This window comes from Cnephaeus nilssonii (genome assembly GCF_951640355.1).
Source record: "Cnephaeus nilssonii genome assembly, chromosome: 1".
Taxonomy (NCBI): domain Eukaryota; kingdom Metazoa; phylum Chordata; class Mammalia; order Chiroptera; family Vespertilionidae; genus Cnephaeus; species Cnephaeus nilssonii.
The window spans coordinates 102,707,401-102,727,055 of record NC_137072.1 but is presented as its reverse complement, the minus strand read 5'-3'; the positions used below and the strand labels follow the sequence as shown (position 1 = coordinate 102,727,055).

Here is a 19,655-nt window from a genome sequence, read left to right as displayed (position 1 = left end):
ACAAAGATGGCGGTGCCCACAGCCAATAAGGAGGGGATATGCTAATTGACTGCCCTGCCCTCAAAGATGGTGGCGCCCACAGCCAATAAGGAGGGAATGTGCTAATTGACTGCCCTACCCTCAAAGATGGTGGCGCCCACAGCCACAAGATGGCAGTGCCCAGTCCCCTCAGCCCCACTGGGGTGGCAGGCACGCCTGCCTCCGAAGTGCCCCAGTCCCCTCAGCACCCCAGTCGCCCAGGGCTGGCCTGAGGCTCAGGCAAGCCTCGGGTGGTGGCTGCCCAGGGCCGGCCTGAGGTGCAGGCAAGCCTTGGATAGTGGTGGCTGCCCAGCTGCCCAGGGCCGCCCGAGGCTCAGGTAACCAGGGCCGGCTGAGGCTTGCGCTACTGGCAGTGGCAGCAGCAGAGGTGTGATGGGGCATCGCCTTCCTCTGATCACTGGGTCGCCTTCCTCCCCTGAGGGATCCCAGACTGTGAGAGGGGGCAGGCTGGGCTGAGGAACCCCCTTCCAGTGCATGAATTTTCATGCACCGGTCTCTAGTAGATTCATAAAAATATAATTATAGATCTTTTAAAAGTAGTGCAGTCTTGGACTTGAAAAAAAAGTGATAACAACTTTGCCTTAGTTTGTATCAATTAGCTCAGACATGCAATATAAATCAGCTAACGCTTAAAGGCAATTTTACAACCAGATTTGGTAATATACTTTTAAACAACTGGCTCTTTATTTGTTACATGCCTTTAAAATTTTAATCTAGAGGGCATTTTCTGAACTGCTTCCATTTTGTCTGCTGTGTCTACCCACAGGGTCTAGAGCAGTGTGGCCCAAATTAATTAGAAAAATAAAACCACACAGCACGTTTCTAAACCATATAAATGGTTTTAGACCCTTTTCCCTACTATTGCTTCTCTTTTAGTATTATGATTAAATATTGACTCTATTTTAATGTATCCTTTTATTTATTGAAGTTCAATTATTTAAGATATTAATGTGATAACATGGAATTTTGTGGTTCTAGAAAGGGGTTATGTTGTGTTGTTGTTTTTTCTGAGTTTCTTGAGTTACTTTATTATGAAGTCAACCTACATCTTAAAATTGCATTTGCTCACTCATCCTCTAGACACTAGGATAATAGCCTAAATTCACATTTGATGTCTAGCACCAAATCAGCATATTACTTTGTATCATGCATTATTTGTACTTAAAATGGATGTTGTGTAAAACCTCAAATGTTATTACCATTCCATTAAATATTTAATAGGTCTTGTTGTTCAGATTATTATTATAAATAATACAATTGTGAAAGGAAGGAACCTGAAAGAAGATAGGCTTTGGAGAGAGAAGAAATAATATAAATGATAGGATGTTGTCATAAGTCTAGAACCCAAGAGCATCTCAAGGCTAGTGTCTCTACTGAAAATCTTAAGAGATTGTATCTTAAATACTGTTTTTGTATTCTTCATTACCAGAAATTTGCACCAGAATTTAGAGATCATAAAAAGAGAAAAGAATATGACCTTTATTATTTACTTTAGGAAAATGCAAATTAAATAGATTTAATTAAAGATATTTTATGTAAGGCATGGATAGATAGAACATATATTGGTATTTAAAAGCCTGTGCCATGACTAGAGCTTACTATCACCTGTCTGTCTTTTTTCTCTCAAAGGTGGGAATTGGCAAACACTAGGGGAAGCTCCTGATTGGGCTAGTGCAGCTGATATATATGAATAATTCAGGGACTTGGATTTAGTTTGGTGTGAATCTGAAGTGGTATTATCCTTACCCATATCTACCGTGGCTACTGTCACACCCTTTAATCCTGGAAAGTAAGACAGTGAAGAAGTGGATGATGGTGTATAGGATTTCAAAATAGGTAACCTCTTGTCTTCATAGAATTTATGTACTTGAGGGATAAGAGGCCTATTAAAATGCAGGTTTGCTTTGTGTGAGTAAGATATCTCTTCGTGTTTTACTTCAGCACTGAGCTACTTAGAGAAGGTCATGTCAGATTCTTGAATTAGGCAAGGCCAACTTGAAATGACAGGGAAACGATTGATTAGTAAAGGGGAAGTTTAGACTGTTGCAGGCATAAAATATGTTATGAAAAGAGGCTAAGAAGTAAAGCTGTGGCATAAGGGGAGGGTAAGACAGCCCGTCCTGGCAGAGAAGAGGGCCAGCTTGGGGATGTCAGCAAAAGAAAGCCAGTGAGGGCTCCATCCCCAGGTGAGAGAAACCAGAGCAGGGCTCCAGTTACACAACACAGATTGAGTATAAGGCATGGTCAGCTCGCACAGAGCCAGACTTCCCAATTGGAAACTAAAACTCATTCCTGGCTATAATGCATGTCTACCAGGACTACTAGGATTACAGAAACACATCTGGTCTACAATTTTAGAAAGAACCCAAACTATTAGGAAGCAACAGGAATATCCAATTCAACATGTTCGTTTGTTTTTAAATTCTTTATTGTTTAAAGTATTACATATGTCTCCATTTTCCCCATTGGTCACTCCCACCCCCCTGCCAGCACATGTCCCCCATAGTGTCTGTGTGCATTGGTTATGCTTATATGCATGTATACAAGTCCTTCGGTTGATCTCTTACCCCCCACCCCCACCCTACCCTGCCTTCCCTCTGAGGATTGACAGACCGTTCCATGCTTCTATGTCTCTGTATCTATTTTTGTTAATCAGTTTATGTTGTTCATTATATTCCACAAATGAGTGAGATCATGTGATATTTATCTTTCTCTATCTTATTTCACTTAGCATAATGCTCTCCAGTTCCATCCATGCTACTGCAAATGGAAAGAGTTCTTTCTTTTTTTTACAGCAGCGTAGTATTCCATTGTGTAGATGTGCCACAGTTTTCTAATCCACTCATCTGCTGATGGGCACTTAGGCTGTTTCCAAATCTTAGCTATTGTAAATTGTGCTGCTATGAACATAGGGGTGCATATATCCTTTCTGATTGGTGTTTCTGATTTCTTGGGATATAGTCCTAGAAGTGGGATTACTGGGTCAAATGGGAGTTCCATTTTTAATTTTTTGAGGAAACTCCATACTGTTTTCCACAGTGGCTATACCAGTCTGCATTCCCACCAGCAGTTCCTTTTTCTGCACATCCTCGCCAGCACTTGTTGTTTGTCGATTTGTTGATGATACCTCATTGTCGTTAATAAGTCCCTCTTCTGCGGTGGTGATGGGCGCTTGACAGAAAATAGATGAAGTCCAAAATTATGTTAATGATAAAAGAATGTTTGGGGATTGATGTGGGAAAGGGTGTTATATCCTTTTTTATCACACTTCTCTCTTAGTTTTTTGTTTATGTTCTTCAGTACATTGTGAGTTCCTCAAGAGTGAGGGAGAACTATGTTTTGTATTTCTTTTTATACCCAACAACTAGAACATAGGAAGTGTCCAGTTAATTATTGAAAGAAGAATGCAAATTAATAGGCATATACTAGGTATGGATATATTGAGAAGAAAAGGCTGGGGATGAAGAAGGCTTGGATGGCACTCAAGGTGGAAAGATGGGAATGAATTCCCAATATAGGAACAGCGATAAAGCTGAGCAGAGGGTTTCTGTGGTAGGGTACTGAGAGAGAGAGAGAGAGAGAGAGAGAGAGAGAGAGAGAGAGAGAGAGAGATATTTTATATAGGCTGGGTGGAACTAGGCTTTTAGAGGATTATAAATGCTACAACGAATTTGTATTTATTCTATAGGCATTGAATGGGGTCATTGGGGTATTTTGAGGAGAGTGGAGACATGAGGTGGTTTTTAGGAGCATTAATCTGACATTGGTAATCAGGGTAGAGAGGAATAGAAGAGAGTGATCGGCTTCATTCTCCTCTTCATTCCTTCCCACATTCTATTGGAACTTGTGCTGTTCCACACACTGTCAGGGCACAAGAGCATCCCCATGCCCTTGCTCAGTCCATCCTCACAGCCTATACTTCTTTGCTCCCCTTTCCAGTTTCTTCCATTAGAATAAATGTTCCTTTCTCTATGGATGATACCTCTGTTGTAACATTTTCTTTCTTACAGTGGAGTTAGGTTTTTGTTTTATTTTTTTAAATTGGCTTTTTCCTTTTTCAGACTAAATATTCCAGGGAACAAGGATAAGGTCTTGTTCATTTTGTGTTTCCCATGGAGTTTTGCTGGTGTAGATCTAAGCAATCTGTAGTGCAAATGCATTAATTGAAAACATGTTTATGAAGAACTTACTATGATCACATTGTGCTGGATCTAGGTACAGAGATGAAAGACACTTGTCCTCCAGAAGTCTATAGTCTAGTAGAGTGATTCTCAAAGTATGATCTGTGAATCCCTGGTGATCTATAAGATCCTTTCAGGTTAAAACTATTTTATATAAATCTAGAGGCCTGGTGCACGAAATTTGTGCATGGGGGGTGTCCCTTAGTGCAGCCTGCAACCTCTCCAATCTGGGACCCCTCGAGGGATGTCCAACTACCCATTTAGGCCCGATCCCACCGGGGATCAGTGCTGAAATGGGCAGTCGGACATCCCTCTCACAATCCAGGACTGCTGGCTCCCAACCACTCACCTGCCTGCCTGCCTGATTGCCCCTAACCATTTCTGCCTGCCAGCCTGATCACCCCCTAACCACTCCCCTGCCAGCCTGATCGACGCCTAACTGCTCCCCTGCTGGCCCGATTGCCCCTAACTGCCCTCCCCCGCTGGTCTGGTCGCCCCTAACTGTCCTCCCTTTCAGGCCTGGTTGCCCCCAACTGTCCTCCCTTTCAGGCCTGGTCGCCCCCAACTGTGCTCCCCTGCAGGCCTGGGTCCCCCCCCAACTGTCTTCCCCTGTAGGCCTGGTTCCCCCCAACTGCCCTCCCCTGTAGGCCTGGTCCCTCCCAACTGCCCTCCCCTGCAGGCCTGGTCCCCCCAACTGCCCTCCCCTGCAGGCCTGGGTCCCCCCAAACTGCCCTCCCCTGCTGGCCTGATCACCCACAACTGCCATCCCCTGCCAGCCATCTTGTGTCCATATGGGGGCAGCCATATTTGTCCACATGGAGTTGGCCATCTTGTGTGTTGGAGTGATGGTCAATTTGCATATTACTCTTTTTTTTTCTTTTTAAATATATTTTATTGATTTTTAAGAGAGAGGGATAGAGAGTTAGAAACATCGATGAGAGAGAAACATCGATCAGCTGCCTCTTGCACACCCCCCACTGGGGATGTGCCCGCAATCAAGGTACATGCCCTTGACCGGAATCGAACCTGGGACCCTTGAGTCCGCAGGCCAACGCTCTATCCACTGAGCCAAACCGGTTTCGGCTGCATATTACTCTTTTATTAGATAGGATAGTAAATAAGAGATATAATGTATAATACAATAATACCTTTTAAAAAAAGAAAATTTAATTGTGCTGACATTTGTGCTGATGATATAAAACAATGGCAGTGGGTTAACTGCTGGTGTCTTAGCACCAATAAGGGACCTGGCACCAAACTGTGCTAGTAGTCACTATATTCTTCATCACCACACATTTTTAGTAAAATAAAAAGCCAGTTTTATTTGAATGTCCTTGATGAAACAGCAAACAATGATTAGTTTTATTAAATCTAATTTCTTGAAAATATTTCTTTTTAATATTCTGTTCAAGGAAATGGAAAGTATGTATAAGGCACTTCTGCTGTATATTGAAATAAGATGTTTATCAAGAGGAAAAGCAATCCTGCAATTAATTAATTGATTGAGTTACAAGTGGGACTGCTTTTTTTTTTTTTTAACTGAAACACCATTTTTACTTAAGAGTGATTGACATGCTATTGTTGACTTAGGTATTTTGCAGATATTTTCTCTAAAATGAACAAAGTGAGCCTCATTTCAAAGAAAACCGTTATGTGTTGCCAATGATAAAATTTATGCTTTAAATAAAAATTAGATTCTGTAAAGCTTGTGTTCACCACTGTGAACTTGATGGCTTCCCAATATTTAAAGACTTCGATTATATTGATGGTGATGTTAAAGAATGCTACTTTTTGATATTGTTTAATGAAATGTGTCCACTGCATCACTTAGTTAATATATTTGAAATGATCAATGTTTAATGTTACAAAATTATGTATAAATAGGAGATTGATTCAAAGTGTAAGGCAGATCTATATTAACATGTTTATGTAATAAAATATGAAGTTTATTGATATTCACATTCAAAATTGCAAATAATTGAAACTACTTCTTGTCAAATTTTGGTGTACTATCAGAGGAGAATATCAACATTATTAGAAAAGGATATTACAGTACCCTCCCCTTTTCCAGTTACAATCTGTGTGACACTGATTTTTTTTTCACATGTATCAATGGAAATGACATGGTGCCCCAGTTGGAATATTATAGAATATTGAAGAATCCAGCTATATTTTATTAAGTCAAACATCAGGTTTGCAAAAAATCTAAGACAGTGCCTCTTTTTCTCCTTAACTTTTATTTCTGAAAATACAGTTTTTTTAAAAAAAAATATTTTATGTTAATAAATAATGAATGGCCCTAGTCGGTTTGGCTCAGTGGATAGAGCGTTGGCCTGTGGACCAAAGGGTCATGAGTTCGATTCCATTCAAGGTCACGTACGTTGGTTGCAGGCTCCTCCCTAGCCTGGACTCTGGCCGGAACTCATGCAGAAGGCAACCAATTGATGTTTTTCTCTCACATCGATGTTTCTCTCTGTCTTTCCCTCTCTCTTCCACACTCTCTAGAAATCAATGGAGAAATATTCTCGGGTGAGGAAACAACACACAAAAAAAATAATGAATGGATTTATATTGTTATTTTAAAAGAGTTAAATAATTTTTATTGTGGTAAAACATACATAAGCTTTCCATTTAAACCTTTCTTTGTTGTTGTTAATCCTCAACTGAGAATATTTTTTTATTGATTTTTAGAGAGTGGAAGGTAGGGGGAGAGATAGAGAGAGAGAAATATTGATGTGTGAGAGACACATCCATTGGTTGCCTCCTGCACACACCCTGACCGGGGAGTGAGCCTGCAACCAAGGTATGTGCCCGTGACAGAAATCAAACCTGGGACCCTTCAGTTCGTTCAGTCCACAGGCCGATGCTCTATCCATTGAGCCAAACCAGCTAGGGCATTTTAACCATTTTAAAATGTATGTTTCAGTGGCATTAAGTATATTCACATTGTCGTGCATCCATCACCACCATCCATCTCTAGAACTTTTTCATCATCCCAAACTGAAAATCTGTACCCTTCCTATTTCCCCTTCCTTACAGGCCCTGGAAACCACCATTCTGCTTTCTGCCTCTATGAATTTGATTCACCTTTTATAAGTGGAATCATATGGTACAATAAGTCCTCACTTAACATCATGGATAGGTTCTTGACTTTAAGTGAAATGACATATAATGAAACCAATTTAGGCTAATTGATATAAACAAGAATTAACTTCCTATGGCATCTCATCAATGTTATAATGAAATGGCATAAAATGAAACAATGTTTTTTGATGACCTGCTATATTTGTGTGTGTTTTTTTCCAACTGGCTTATTTATATATATAAAAGGCTAATATGCAAAGTGTCGACCGGGAGACCAGGAGTTTCATCACTCTCTATGATGTGCGCTGACTACCAGGGGGCGGTGCAGAATGAAGGAAGGCCCCGGCTAGCAGCCGGAAGGCCCTGATTGGCCCTAATCACTAGCCAGGCCTAGGGACCCTACCCGTGAGGGAATTTCTTACACCAGGCCTCTAGTTTTACTTATAATGTCCTCAAGGCTCATCAGTGTTTTAGATTTGTCAGAATTTTCTTTCTTTTTAGAGTCCAAATAGTATTCTGTTGTACTGTATGTATATACTCATGTTCATAGCAGCATTATTCACAAAAGCAACCCAAGTGTCCATAGTTTACCCAAGTTTTGGATAAACTATGGACACTTGGGTTGCTTTTGTGAATAATGCTGCTATGAACATGAGTGTACAAATATGTGTTTGAGTCCCTGCTTTCAGTTCTTTTGAGTATATACTCAGAATTAGAATTGCTGAATCATATGATAATTCAATTTTTTTTTGAGGAATTGCCATACTAATAAGCAAACAGGTTTAATTTGTTTTCATTTCTAATGCTGTAAATATCAATGGATGTACTTCACATAAACAAAAGCATTCTTAGAGTCTTAATTTTTAAGAGGATCCTTAGACTTAGAAGTTTGAGAATCAAGGGGTCTAGTACAAGGGTGGGGGACCTTTTTTCTCTCAAGGGCCATTTGGATATTTATAACATCATTCACTTAATATAAATTTATGTTGCTATGAACAAAGCTCCTAGATTTATTGAATTTTGATTTCTGTCTGTGGTTGCCTTGGCAGGGCCAGACCAAATGATTTCTTGGGCCTTATACAGCCTGTGGGCCAGATGTTCCCCTCCCCTGGTCTAGTGGGATTGGTGAAGTATAGAGGTCAGTGAGGAAGTGACTACAGTAGAGGACAAGTTGGATTGGACTTGGCTCAGAGAAGAATGGCCAGAGTGGTAAGAAGAATCTATGATATGAAGAGATCATAGAGAACCTGGGAGATATATTTGGCCTTGAGAAGAGAGGCTTTTAGGAAAGACACAATAGCTATCTTTGAATATGTGAGGCTGTCTCATGGAAAAGGAATTAGGCTTATTTTCTGGGACCTTGTGGGGTGGGGTTGGGGTGATGATGGTGGCTGATTTTAAGGGGAATGGATTTTAGCTCATAAAACGAATTTTACCAGAATAGTTCAAAGATGGGATTGGCTAAGGTGCAGTGAGTTTGTAAGCTGGAAATGTAACTTAGAGTCTAAGTTGGATCTAGAAAACCACTTGGAAAGGAGAGTCAGTCAAGTTAGTTGACTTAGAAGAACTCCATAGTCCCTTCTAACCCTGAAGTTCTGTGATTCTCCAGGCACAGAAAGATGAAGTCCAGGATTAGCATAGTGGCATAGTGAGAAGTGGAGGGATGGGGCCTCTCCACCTAGAGGGAATTAAAGAAACCTTACAACCCTTTTTTTGTAGACCTTCCCATACCCTGGTTTGTACTTCAAACCAGGAGTATTTACCTCTCAGCTTCTTTGACCCAGCTGTCACTTCAGCCACTTTGCTCCTCTAGTTTCCTTTACTTGCTACGTTTAGAGATTTAAAATTGCCAGTGGCCAATGCTTTGGATTAAGACTGTTCTGGTGAAAATAGAAAGACACTGGAAATATTAACACGCGTGTGTGTGTGTGTGGGGGGGGGGAGGGCAGGGGTGGAGATGGTCATGTGGTTTTGTGTGTGTGTGTGTGTGTGTGTGTGTGTTTAATTTTGTTTCCTTTTGGCCTAATTTTCGACCAGCTTCCTTATTTGCCCATCAACTGGCTCCAGTCTCCGAGACAGGAATGTTAGGCTCCCTGCACCTCTCTGCCTGCGCTGCACCCCTCTGCCCGCTGCACCCCAGGGTCAACTCTCCTGTACATCCCCTCCAGCCCCTCCTAGCAAGAAAACCATGGCAAGGCTCCCTAGAATCCCTCCCTTCCGAATACCCTAAAAGAAACTTTGTGAACACTTAGCCACACCTTCAGAATGTCCCTAGAAAGTACGCTGCCCTTAAAACTAGCCTGAGATGCTCCCCCCCCCATTACCCCGTTCTGATTACCCCACACCTCCAGTCCTCAGCCCCCCAATTTGTCAAGGTGAGGACAAGCAATAGCCCCCTTCCCCGAGCCCGGATCCGGAAAGACCAAGACTTCCCCTCAGCACTTCGCTACACTCAAAACCGTGGGCAGCAGCCTGTCCACCAGCTGAAGCCCCGCCTCCAATGGACCTGTGTTGTTAGGTTGTTAGTGGTGGAGGATATCAGAAATGCCAGCATAACTAAATGGGTGAAGGACATGACTAGGAACGTACTGCACACTCTTGCTGGATTATATTTCTGAACATATTCTTAGCCAGCTCTGAGCCAGAGGCAGTTTGTTTAAAAGAAGGCTTAGCTTTTGCTGTAGATATATTAAAAACCTCTACCTCCATTCCTTCCTTCCTTGCCAATCTTTTACATTTAGCCCCTTACCATCTGGGCATATCTTACATTTTATAACACAACTTTAACTTACATTGGATTTCACAGCCTAAAAATAACTTTGAAAAATTTTCTGTTTGAGTCTCAAAATAATGTAGTTTAGCTGTTAGTTTCCCTATAAAATAAAAAATAAAATTGAGATACAGAGAGGTTAAATGAATTGACTGAGATAATACATAAGACTGAGAGATGATTCCAGGTCTTCTGATGCACAGTCCCACTCTCATTTAATCCCAAGTGGGTTTTAAACTATGCTCTGTTACATCAATGATTTTTAGAATGTTCTATTCATTAAAAATATTTGATTTAAAATTATATTAAGAAATAAAACTTTCAAATGCATTGCTATATCCAACTAGAGGCCTGGTGCATGAAATTTGTGCACGGGGTTGTGTGTCCCCTCAGCCCAGCCTGCACCCTCTCCAATCCGGGACCCCTTGGGGGATGTCCGACTGCTGGTTTAGGCCCGATCCCAGGGATTGGGCCTAAACCAGCAGTCGAACATCCCTCTCACAATCCTAGACCACTGGCTCCTAATTGCTCACCTACCTGCCTGCCTGGTCAACCCTAACTGCCCCCGCTGCCAGCCTGGTTGCCCCTAACTGCCCCCCCCCCCCCCCGCTGCTGCTGGCCAGGTCGCCCCCAACTGCCCCCTCTCTTCTAGCCTGGTCACTCCTAACTGCCCCCACAGCCGGCCTTGTCACACCAAACTGCTCCCCTCTGCTGGCCTTGTTGCCCCTTACTTCCCCCACTGCCAACCTGGTCACCCCTAACTGCCCCCCCCATGCTGGCCTGGTTGCCCCCAACTGCCGCCACCCGCTGGCCTAGTTGCCCCTCACTGCCCCCCCCACCAGCCTAATCGCCCCCAACTGCCCCCTGTGCCAGCCTGGTTGCCCCAACTGCCCCCCCCCTACTGGCCTGCTCGCCTCTCACACCCCCTCACACCCCGCTAGCCTGGTCGCCCCACGTAGCCTGCTTGTTCAGTCATTTGGTCATCCCTCACTAACCCCCCTGCCGGCCTGGTCGCCCCATGCATCCTGCTTGTTCAGTCGTTTGGTCATCCCTCACTAACCCCCCCTGCCGACCTGGTCGCCCCACGCAGCCTGCTTGTTCAGTTGTTTGATCATCCCTCACTAATCCCCCTTCCGGCCTGGTCATAGGCAACCATCTTGTGAGGGCGTGGTGGTCAATTTGCATATTACCTCTTATTATATAGGATACTTCATAATCTACTATAGAGCTTCCAAATTCACTTGTTTCTGGATAGATCCCAGGTGGGGGGGGGGGGAACCCCTGCTTCTTCCATATTTCTTTATATGTTTGGCACACTTAGAAATGTGTCATCAATGAGGAAGGATGTAATTGTGCACTGGTCTTTCAATGTATTTGGGCTTGTGCATGTCCCCTCATGGTACATTGTGCCAGTGAGGATCCTACTGCAGGGGTATGCAGTTGCCACTGGCCAAACAGCGCGCAGGTGCATCCGCTCAGTAGGAACTCCCATAATGTGTGCTGCTGAGATGCGGGCAAGAGAGCCAGGAACACGTCCGATGGGGTGGTACCCTGGCATGCCTACTTTAGCGCTTACAAGTATCAGAAGCTCTTTGTCTCTCTTTTTTTTTATTTTTATTTTTGATAATCATTTTAGTGATTTGCCTTCAAAATAAAAATTTCCAACCACTTCTCTTACGATTTTCTACAGCAGTTTATTTGGGGAGTGTGCTGAGATCGCCAGGAAGCACATTAAAAAAGCAAACACATATCTCTGTGAATCAGGATTTTTCTTTATGTTGAGCAACCAAAACAAAGTACAAAAAAAAGTGTATATTGAGGCTTTATCAGAATAAAGCTGTGTCTTCTTAATGTTAATCGTACCTCACTCAATGAGAAAAGACTGTTGTTTTCATTGTCTAGAAATACCACTTTCAGTGTGTTTTATATAGTAGGGTTCCTCCTGGGGCTCAGACTTCATTTGGAAAAGGGGTTATACTACTAAAACATGTTTGAGAATTGCTGTGCCTCACCATGTCGTCCTTCTGTCACTGTCCTGTTTTTGATTTTCAAATTTCTTAAGATTTTTATAATTAGCTGAGATTATTAATTAATGTGGTTTGCCTTTGATATAAAAAAATAGTATATCTGCCCTGGCTGGGCTATTCAGTTGGTTGGAGCATCGTCCCATACACCAAAAGGTTATAGGTTCGACTCATAGTCAGGGCACATAACTAGGTTGTAGGTTGGATCCTTAGTTGGGGCGAGTACCGGAGGCAACCAATCGATGTTTCTCTCGCATTGATGTCTCTCTCTCTCTCTCTCTCTCTCTCTCTCTCTCTCTCTCTCTCTCTCAAAAATCAATAAAAAATATATTCTCAGGTGAGGGGAAAAAAGTATATCTAAGAGGTGTAGCAACTTTGAAGTATTGAAATGTTTAGAAGTAATAACCAATTTCTCTCTTGAAGTTCTTTAAATTGTGCTACCTCTGAGTCATTTCAAATACAGGCTTAGTGCAAGAAAACCTGTTTCCTTTTGCCATGGTACTTTTGAATAATGAGCAGGGTTGTGCAGCTTTTAAAATCCTAGGAGTAACAGACTGGAAACTAGTCTCTTCAGTTAAAAATAATTTTTATAAAGTTCCTTGTTTATTTGTGGAAAAATTTGTTAAAAAGGATATAATATAGTTTGGTCAATATAATTTTGTCAAGCAACAATTAATGGCCAGTTGATACTTGGGATGCAGAAATGAAGAAGACATGGTCTTTGCCCTTGAATGTAATGGAAAGATAGATGGGTGAGCTGAAAATTACAGTATAATCTGATAAGTGCTTTAAAAGAGGAACAGAATGGATATATTTGCAGATGAGAATGGGGGAGTGGGGAAAGCAGGTAATATTTGAGGGCTGTCTTGGGAACTAGTAGGTCTTTGCTAAGGTGGTGAGGGAGCACCTCCATCTGAGGAAACAACATGGACAAAAGCCTGTAATCCTTAACATATTTGACAGTTGGGAATTAGTGAATGTAGTTCACTGTGACTAAAGAGCAGGATGTGCTCAGGGAAGAGGTGTAAGAAAAGAGAGGATGTTGTCAGCTCATTGGAGGAGCAGCTGCTGAATTTGGAGAGAGAGGTGGTACATAGCAAAGGGCCATGTGCCCATCCTGTTAAAAAGTTTAGGCTTCTTGTGTGTGCTGTGGAGATCCATAGCCAGGAAAGACTTATATTTTAGGAAGAAAATGCTAGAGGATGGACTGAAAAGGGGAGAAACTGGTTCATTTATTTAATAAGCTTTTATTGAGCATCCACTAATGAAAGGAACTCTCCGAGGCACTTAGGATACAGCAGTGAACAAAAACAAAGGTATCTACTAGTGGGGCTCACCACTTCCAGTGAAGTGAGATAGACACTATACCAATGAACATAGTACAAATTAATCACACAGCATATTAGGAGGTGATAAATACTAAGAAAGAAGAAAAAGCAGAATAAGGGGGTGTGAGGCTGAGGTGGTTGGTAGTTGAAGTTTAAACAAGGTGTCAGGATGTCCAGTTCAGAAGCTGTTGCAGTAATCCAAACGAGAAAGGAGGAGGACTTAAGTGTGGAATTCAGAATGGAGACAGGGAATAGGTTGGGAGATATATATATTTTTAATCTTTTTTGACCCTTTTAAAATCTTTTTTGACCCCTTTTTATTCATAAAATAAAACACAAATGAAAACTATACAAATCTATAATATAATGAATTATTATAAGATGAACTACCTTGTCAAATCTACTCTGGTAAAAAAGGGAAACTTTGAAAGCCTTCCTGAATAATCAATAGAAAACTCACAGGAGAGAACCCTAATACCCAAGGACCAAAGATGGAGACCATATAGAGACTGGTAGGAGGGATGGAGGTGCAAAAGGGCTGGCTGGGCACCCTCAGATGGCAGCTGAAGTCCTGGAGAGATATTTCAGCTGTGGGGGAAGCCACTGAGAACTGTGGGATCTAATCCTGAAGCAGGGCTCCCCAGCAGAAAGCACCAAACTGAGGAGGGTACCCACATAACATCTAGCTGTGAAGAGCAGTGGGGTGCTGTCTGCCAGGGAGTGGCAGCTGAACGTTCGGGTACCCTCCTTAAGGGCCAATGCACAAAAATTCCCTGTGGAGCCACCCACCTTGTGCTCTGGTGGAGGGAGGGTGAAATAGACTGGAGCTGTGAGAGCAGAACCCAGGACTGGGGACTCAGGGGATAGAGCTCAGAAGGCAGACACCCCAAGTTTCCAGGGCAGACACCCCAAGTTTCCAGTGCCTTGCCTGGGGGGAAGACAGTTGACACACCCTATTAGAAAACACCTTGCCCTGAGGCCACTTAAGATATTAAAAGTAACAATTAGCTTCCAGGCAGAAGCAATTGTCCCACCCTGTTGAAAAAACTCTCGCCATATCTGAGGACAATTGCCTGGGAGCAATTCAAGTTAGAATCTTATTAAGTCTGTAGACAAAGGCAGTCTCTGGAGGCTTTGAGTCTGTGTCTGATCCAATTAGTCAGAAACAGCCTTTAACACTGTCCTGCATTAGAGATTGACAGGTATAGAGGATCTACCTAAAACATAGTCACAAACCCAAACAGACAAACAAAATGAGGAAACAAAGAAACAACCCCTGAATGAAAGAACTAGCGAATTCTCCAGAAGAAGAGATAAATGAAGCAGAGATAAGAAATGTATCTGAAACAGTTCAGAGTAATGATGGTAAAAATGTTCAACAGTATGAAAAAAGATATAGTAACTATGAAAAAAGAACAGTCTGAGATAAAGAATGACATAACACAAATAAAGAGCACATTGGGAGGAAATACACAGAAGATTAGGGGAAGCAGATGATTGAATCAGTGAATTAGAAGATAGAGTTGAAAATATCACTCAATTAGAGAACCAAAAAGAAAAAAACAATTATAAAACAGGAGGACAGCTTAAGGGAGTTGTGGTACAATGTGAAACGTAACAATATTGAATAGTAGGTGTCCCCGAAGAAGCAGAAAGGGAGAAAGGAATAGAGAAGGTGTTTGAAGAAATAATGGTAGAAAACTTCCCTAACCTGGTAAAGGAAAAAGTCACAAAAGTTCAGGAGGCACAGAGAACCCAAAACAAGAAGAACCCAAACAGACCCACACCCAGACACACCATAATTAAAATGCCAAAAATTAAAGACAAAGAGAGAATCTTAAAGGCAGCAAGAAAAAAAAAAGTTACCTACAAAGGAATTTCCATAGGCTGACACCTGATTTCTCATCAGAAACTCTAGAGGCCAGAAGGGAATGGAATGAAGTACTCAAGGTAATGGAAAGCAAGGATCTGAGACCAAGATTACTATATCCAGCAAGGCTATCATTCAAAATAGACGGTCAAATAAAGAGCTTTCCAGACAAAAAAAAAAAATGGCTAAAGGAGTTCAACACCACCAAGTCAGCATTACAAGAAATGCTAAAGGGATTTCTATAAGGGATTGCTGAGAAGAAGAAACAGAGAGAGAAACCTAGCAATACAGAATTAAAATAGCTGTAAATAAGTACCTCTCAATAATAACCCTAAATGTAAATGGATTAAATGCTCTAATTAAATTAAGTTGAATGGATACATGACCAAACTACATGCTATCTACAAGAGACCCACCTCAAAACAAAAGATACACACAGGATGAAAATGAAGGGATGGAAAAAAATTTTCCATGCAAATGGAAAAGAAAAAAAAAAAGCTGGAGTAGCAATACTCATATCCAACAAAATAGACTTTAAAAGCATCACACTAAGTGAAATAAGCCAGTCAGAGAAAGATAAATATCATATGACTGAACTCATTTGTGGAATATAATGAACAACATAAACTGATGAACAAAAATAGAGCCAGAGGGGGAAAAATATTCTAGAATATAATTGAAGTAATCCTGTTATTTGCAGATTTTTGATATTTCCTACAACTTTTGTGATATCATAATATGTTGGTACAGTTTTGGTAATATTATTATACTTAAAATCCTTTTATTCTTGAAATATTAATGTTTATTGCTTGTAGTATTATTATATGTAAGATAATTTTTCATGAATAATTGGTGTTTATTGCATGTAACATCATATTTAAATTTGTTTTTCTAGAGATATTAATGTTTATTGTATGTAACATTATATTTAAGATCATTTTCTTGAAATATTAAGGATTATTGCATGTAACACTATTATATTTAAAATCGTTTTTCTTGAAAAAAAAAAAAACTGAAAAAGAAAACAAAAAGGGGGAAACTTTGCCAGCCACACCAGACACCCCTTCATTTGCCCCATCCCTGTCACGAACCCCTCCCTCCCCCACCACCTGATTTGGTAATCACTTTCCTGCATTTCTTGATAGTTTTATTAACCAAATGTATATCCATAGACACTAACTTGGTCTTGCCAATTAAAAAAATATTTTTGATGTGCCTTTTAAAGTCTTTAAAAATCTACAGGTTTCCTCCTCTTCCCTTCTTTTTCTTTACAATTTATACTGAAGAACTGGCCCTTTTGACCTTTGTAATTTCTCACATACTGGGTTTTTCTGATTGCACACCCATGGTGAAGCATAACATGTTCCTCTGTCCTTTGTGTGACTTGTAAATTGACAGCTAGACCCAGTGGCTTGAGCAGACGCAGGTGGCCGCTGATGTTGGCAGCAAGTGTTCTTTCACCGAGAAGCACATAGTGTCTGTCTTTTGCAATGTTATTAGCTGTTACTGCTCAATGCCTAGAATTAGTAATTTATTAGGGGTTGCAAAATGGTGATATTCGAATAATATCATATCTGTTTTAGTTATTAGCTGGAATTCCTTTATAAAGAGACATTTCCTCTTATCCACTACTAGAGGCCTGATGCACAAAAATTCGTGCAAGAGTAGGCCTTCCTTCCTCCGGTTGCTGGCACTGGCTTCCCTCTGGCACCCGGGACCCAGGATGGCTTCCCCTGGGCCACCTGCAGACACCTGGGACCCGGCTGGCTTCCCTCTGGCCCCGGCTTAGTCAGGAAGGACGTCCAGAAGACGTCCAGTCTAATTAGCATATTACCCTTTTATTATTATAGACTAGAGGCCTGGTGCACGGAAATTGTGCATGGGGGCGGAGGGAGGAGTCCCTCAGCCTGACCTGCACCCTCTCCAATCCGGATATCCCTCTCGCAATCTGGGACTACTGGCTCCTAACCGCTCACCTGCCTACCTGCCTGATCACCTCTAATCGCCTCTGCCTACTGGCCTGATGCCCCTAACTTCTCCCCTGCTAGCCTGATCACCCCCTAACTTTTCCCCTGCCGGCCTGATCGCCCCCTAACTGCCCTCCCCTGTTGGCCTGATTGCTCCTAACCGCCTGTGCCTTGGCCCCCACCACCATGGCTTTGACCGGAAGGATGTCCAGTCTAATTAGCATATTACCCTTTTATTAGTATAGATTAGTATAGATTTGGTTGCCCAGTGGTACAGTTACCATAGGAAAAGCAAGATAAATGACTTTTACTTTATTTACCAGTTTTCAAGGTAACAAGTTGGTTCCCTGTCATCCTCAATTCTTATTGCTCTATCAATATTTTCTCCTCAAGAAAAGGGTGCATTGGTTGGTCAGTTTCAAGAATTCACAGGCGCTAAGCTGCTCCAGTCTCTTCAGACCTAATCCGCTCTACTGGATGAGGCCAAACCCCTCTCAGTTTCAGCTCCTGGTTTAAAATTGGCTTATCATATGTTCCAATGAACTTGTTGGCTATTTTGAAGTTCTCTGTTTTTACCTATATCAGATACCCTACTGCTTCCCTCTGTTTCCCCTCCACAGATGCTACTACCATACATTATAGATCTTGTGTCCTTGGTGTGTCCCCAATTGCCTGTATGTTAGGCTTCTAGGGGATATCTTATCAAGTTTTGTTGCACATGTTTTTCATGGGATTTTGCTTTTGGTATCGAGTTGCTTGGTCTGTTTTTATGTGGAAATCAGGGAGATTAAAAAAAGCAAAAACAATTCATTGTCATCAATGCCATCTTTCCAGAAATGGGTTAAATCCTAGAAGAGTTAGAATGGAATTGAGAATAACAGATGTTTCTGACTTGGAAGATCTGGTGGATAGTAATTGCATGGATGAGGATTAAAAAATAGAAGACAAGGAGAAAGGTAGTAAATGGAAGATTAATATTTTTATTTCATAGGTTTGAAATGCTTATGAGATACTCTAATAGAAATAACTTCTTAAGAAGTAGGCTTCTTCTGATAGAGAGAGCTAAGTGATGAAAGATCAACACATTGAAAGTCATGAAGCCATTATAGGTTCGAGAAATGACTATTTTTGGTAAAAATTACAGTATGAAATATCAGTAGAAGGAAAAGCTTATGGGTGAAGATGAAAGAGACACTAATAAGCATTTGTGAAATAGTAGTTTTATATATTTCCCATAAATATGCACAACAAATGCAGGTTCACATTGAGAAGCAATTCAAAGAGGAAAATACTATTCAAAAATCCATTTTAACGATGCAACTGGATTTTTGGTCATTAGGTGTAGATGCTGTATATGTTGGGTATAATATTAGGAGAATGAACTTATGAAATCTATTTTTTCTATTGGAAAAATAATGTTAAGTATTCATAAAGATAAAAACACTAGATGTTGTTAGATAGTTATGAGCTACAAGTTTTTATATTTTGAGTAGAAATGTTTACTACCACAGATCCTCTATTTCAGAGTAATTGAAAAAGAGTTCTGTCTTTTGAGCTCATCTAGTTAATTCCCAGGTGCTCTGACCTCAGAGCGAGGTTTTTAAATAGTCTGTACATTTGGACACGCTTTTTAAAAATTTTCATTAACATTAAATATCAACCCAATGACTTATCTTGACCTCTTTTTCTTCTTTCTAAAATTAGGCCAGTCTTCAGAGAACTGATATTAAACTTGAATCTCTAAAAGAAGATATTAAGAGATTCTTTAAAACATCAGGTTTGTAAGTTGCTTTTTTCTTTCTAATTCTTTAAGGCAAAATAAGGAAATACTGTATTTGAAGGAAATATTTCATCCCCATCTAGTTACTTATTCAAACTTGTGAAACAGTGGCTGAATATATTTCTGTTTGGGAAGAATTAGAATTTTCAGACATTTCAATAAATGCTGTAAAAATTTAGGGTCACTGGGGAAATGACTGCTTTATATCAGTTAGTTTTAAATACTGTTTACCTTCCTGATCAAAATACATCCTGAATATATGAAAAATCTTCCTCATTCAGCAACTTGTCTTTTCCTTTTTTTGGTGGTGTTTTTTCCTTCTACAATTATTTTCCCTCCTCTTTTCTACCCTTTCAATGAGCAACAACAACAAAAATCCCCCTCCTTTTAGAGCAAGAAGAGAGGTTCCCTGTTCTAACCTTTGTACATGGAAACTGAGATTTACTTATCCAGAAAAGTTCAAGTAGTTAGCAGGCAACATAACTGGTCTGACTCGTGGTAGGTGCCTTATATTAATCCACTTCTGCTGTTAGGCGTTTACTGACTAGTTCATTGTAACTGATTACTTGTGGTCTGTGTTTTTCAAGTGTCTGGCAGAGGTGGCTGCTGCTG

At 40.9% G+C, this 19,655-nt stretch overlaps 1 protein-coding gene across 3 annotated transcripts in view; it reads left to right on the top strand.

Annotated features, from left to right (window-relative positions):
• TBC1D19 (TBC1 domain family member 19) overlaps nt 1–19,655 on the top strand; it is a 102,974-nt gene that overhangs the window by 6,407 nt on the left and 76,912 nt on the right. The window contains exon 2 of one of the 3 annotated variants that reach the window (XM_079767406.1): nt 18,968–19,040. In XM_079767406.1, the coding sequence (XP_079623532.1) occupies nt 18,968–19,040 (73 nt within the window). Of the gene's footprint in view, nt 1–18,692; nt 19,045–19,655 lie in introns of those variants that run through there. The other 2 variants (XM_079767408.1, XM_079767407.1) reach the window with 2 other exon arrangements.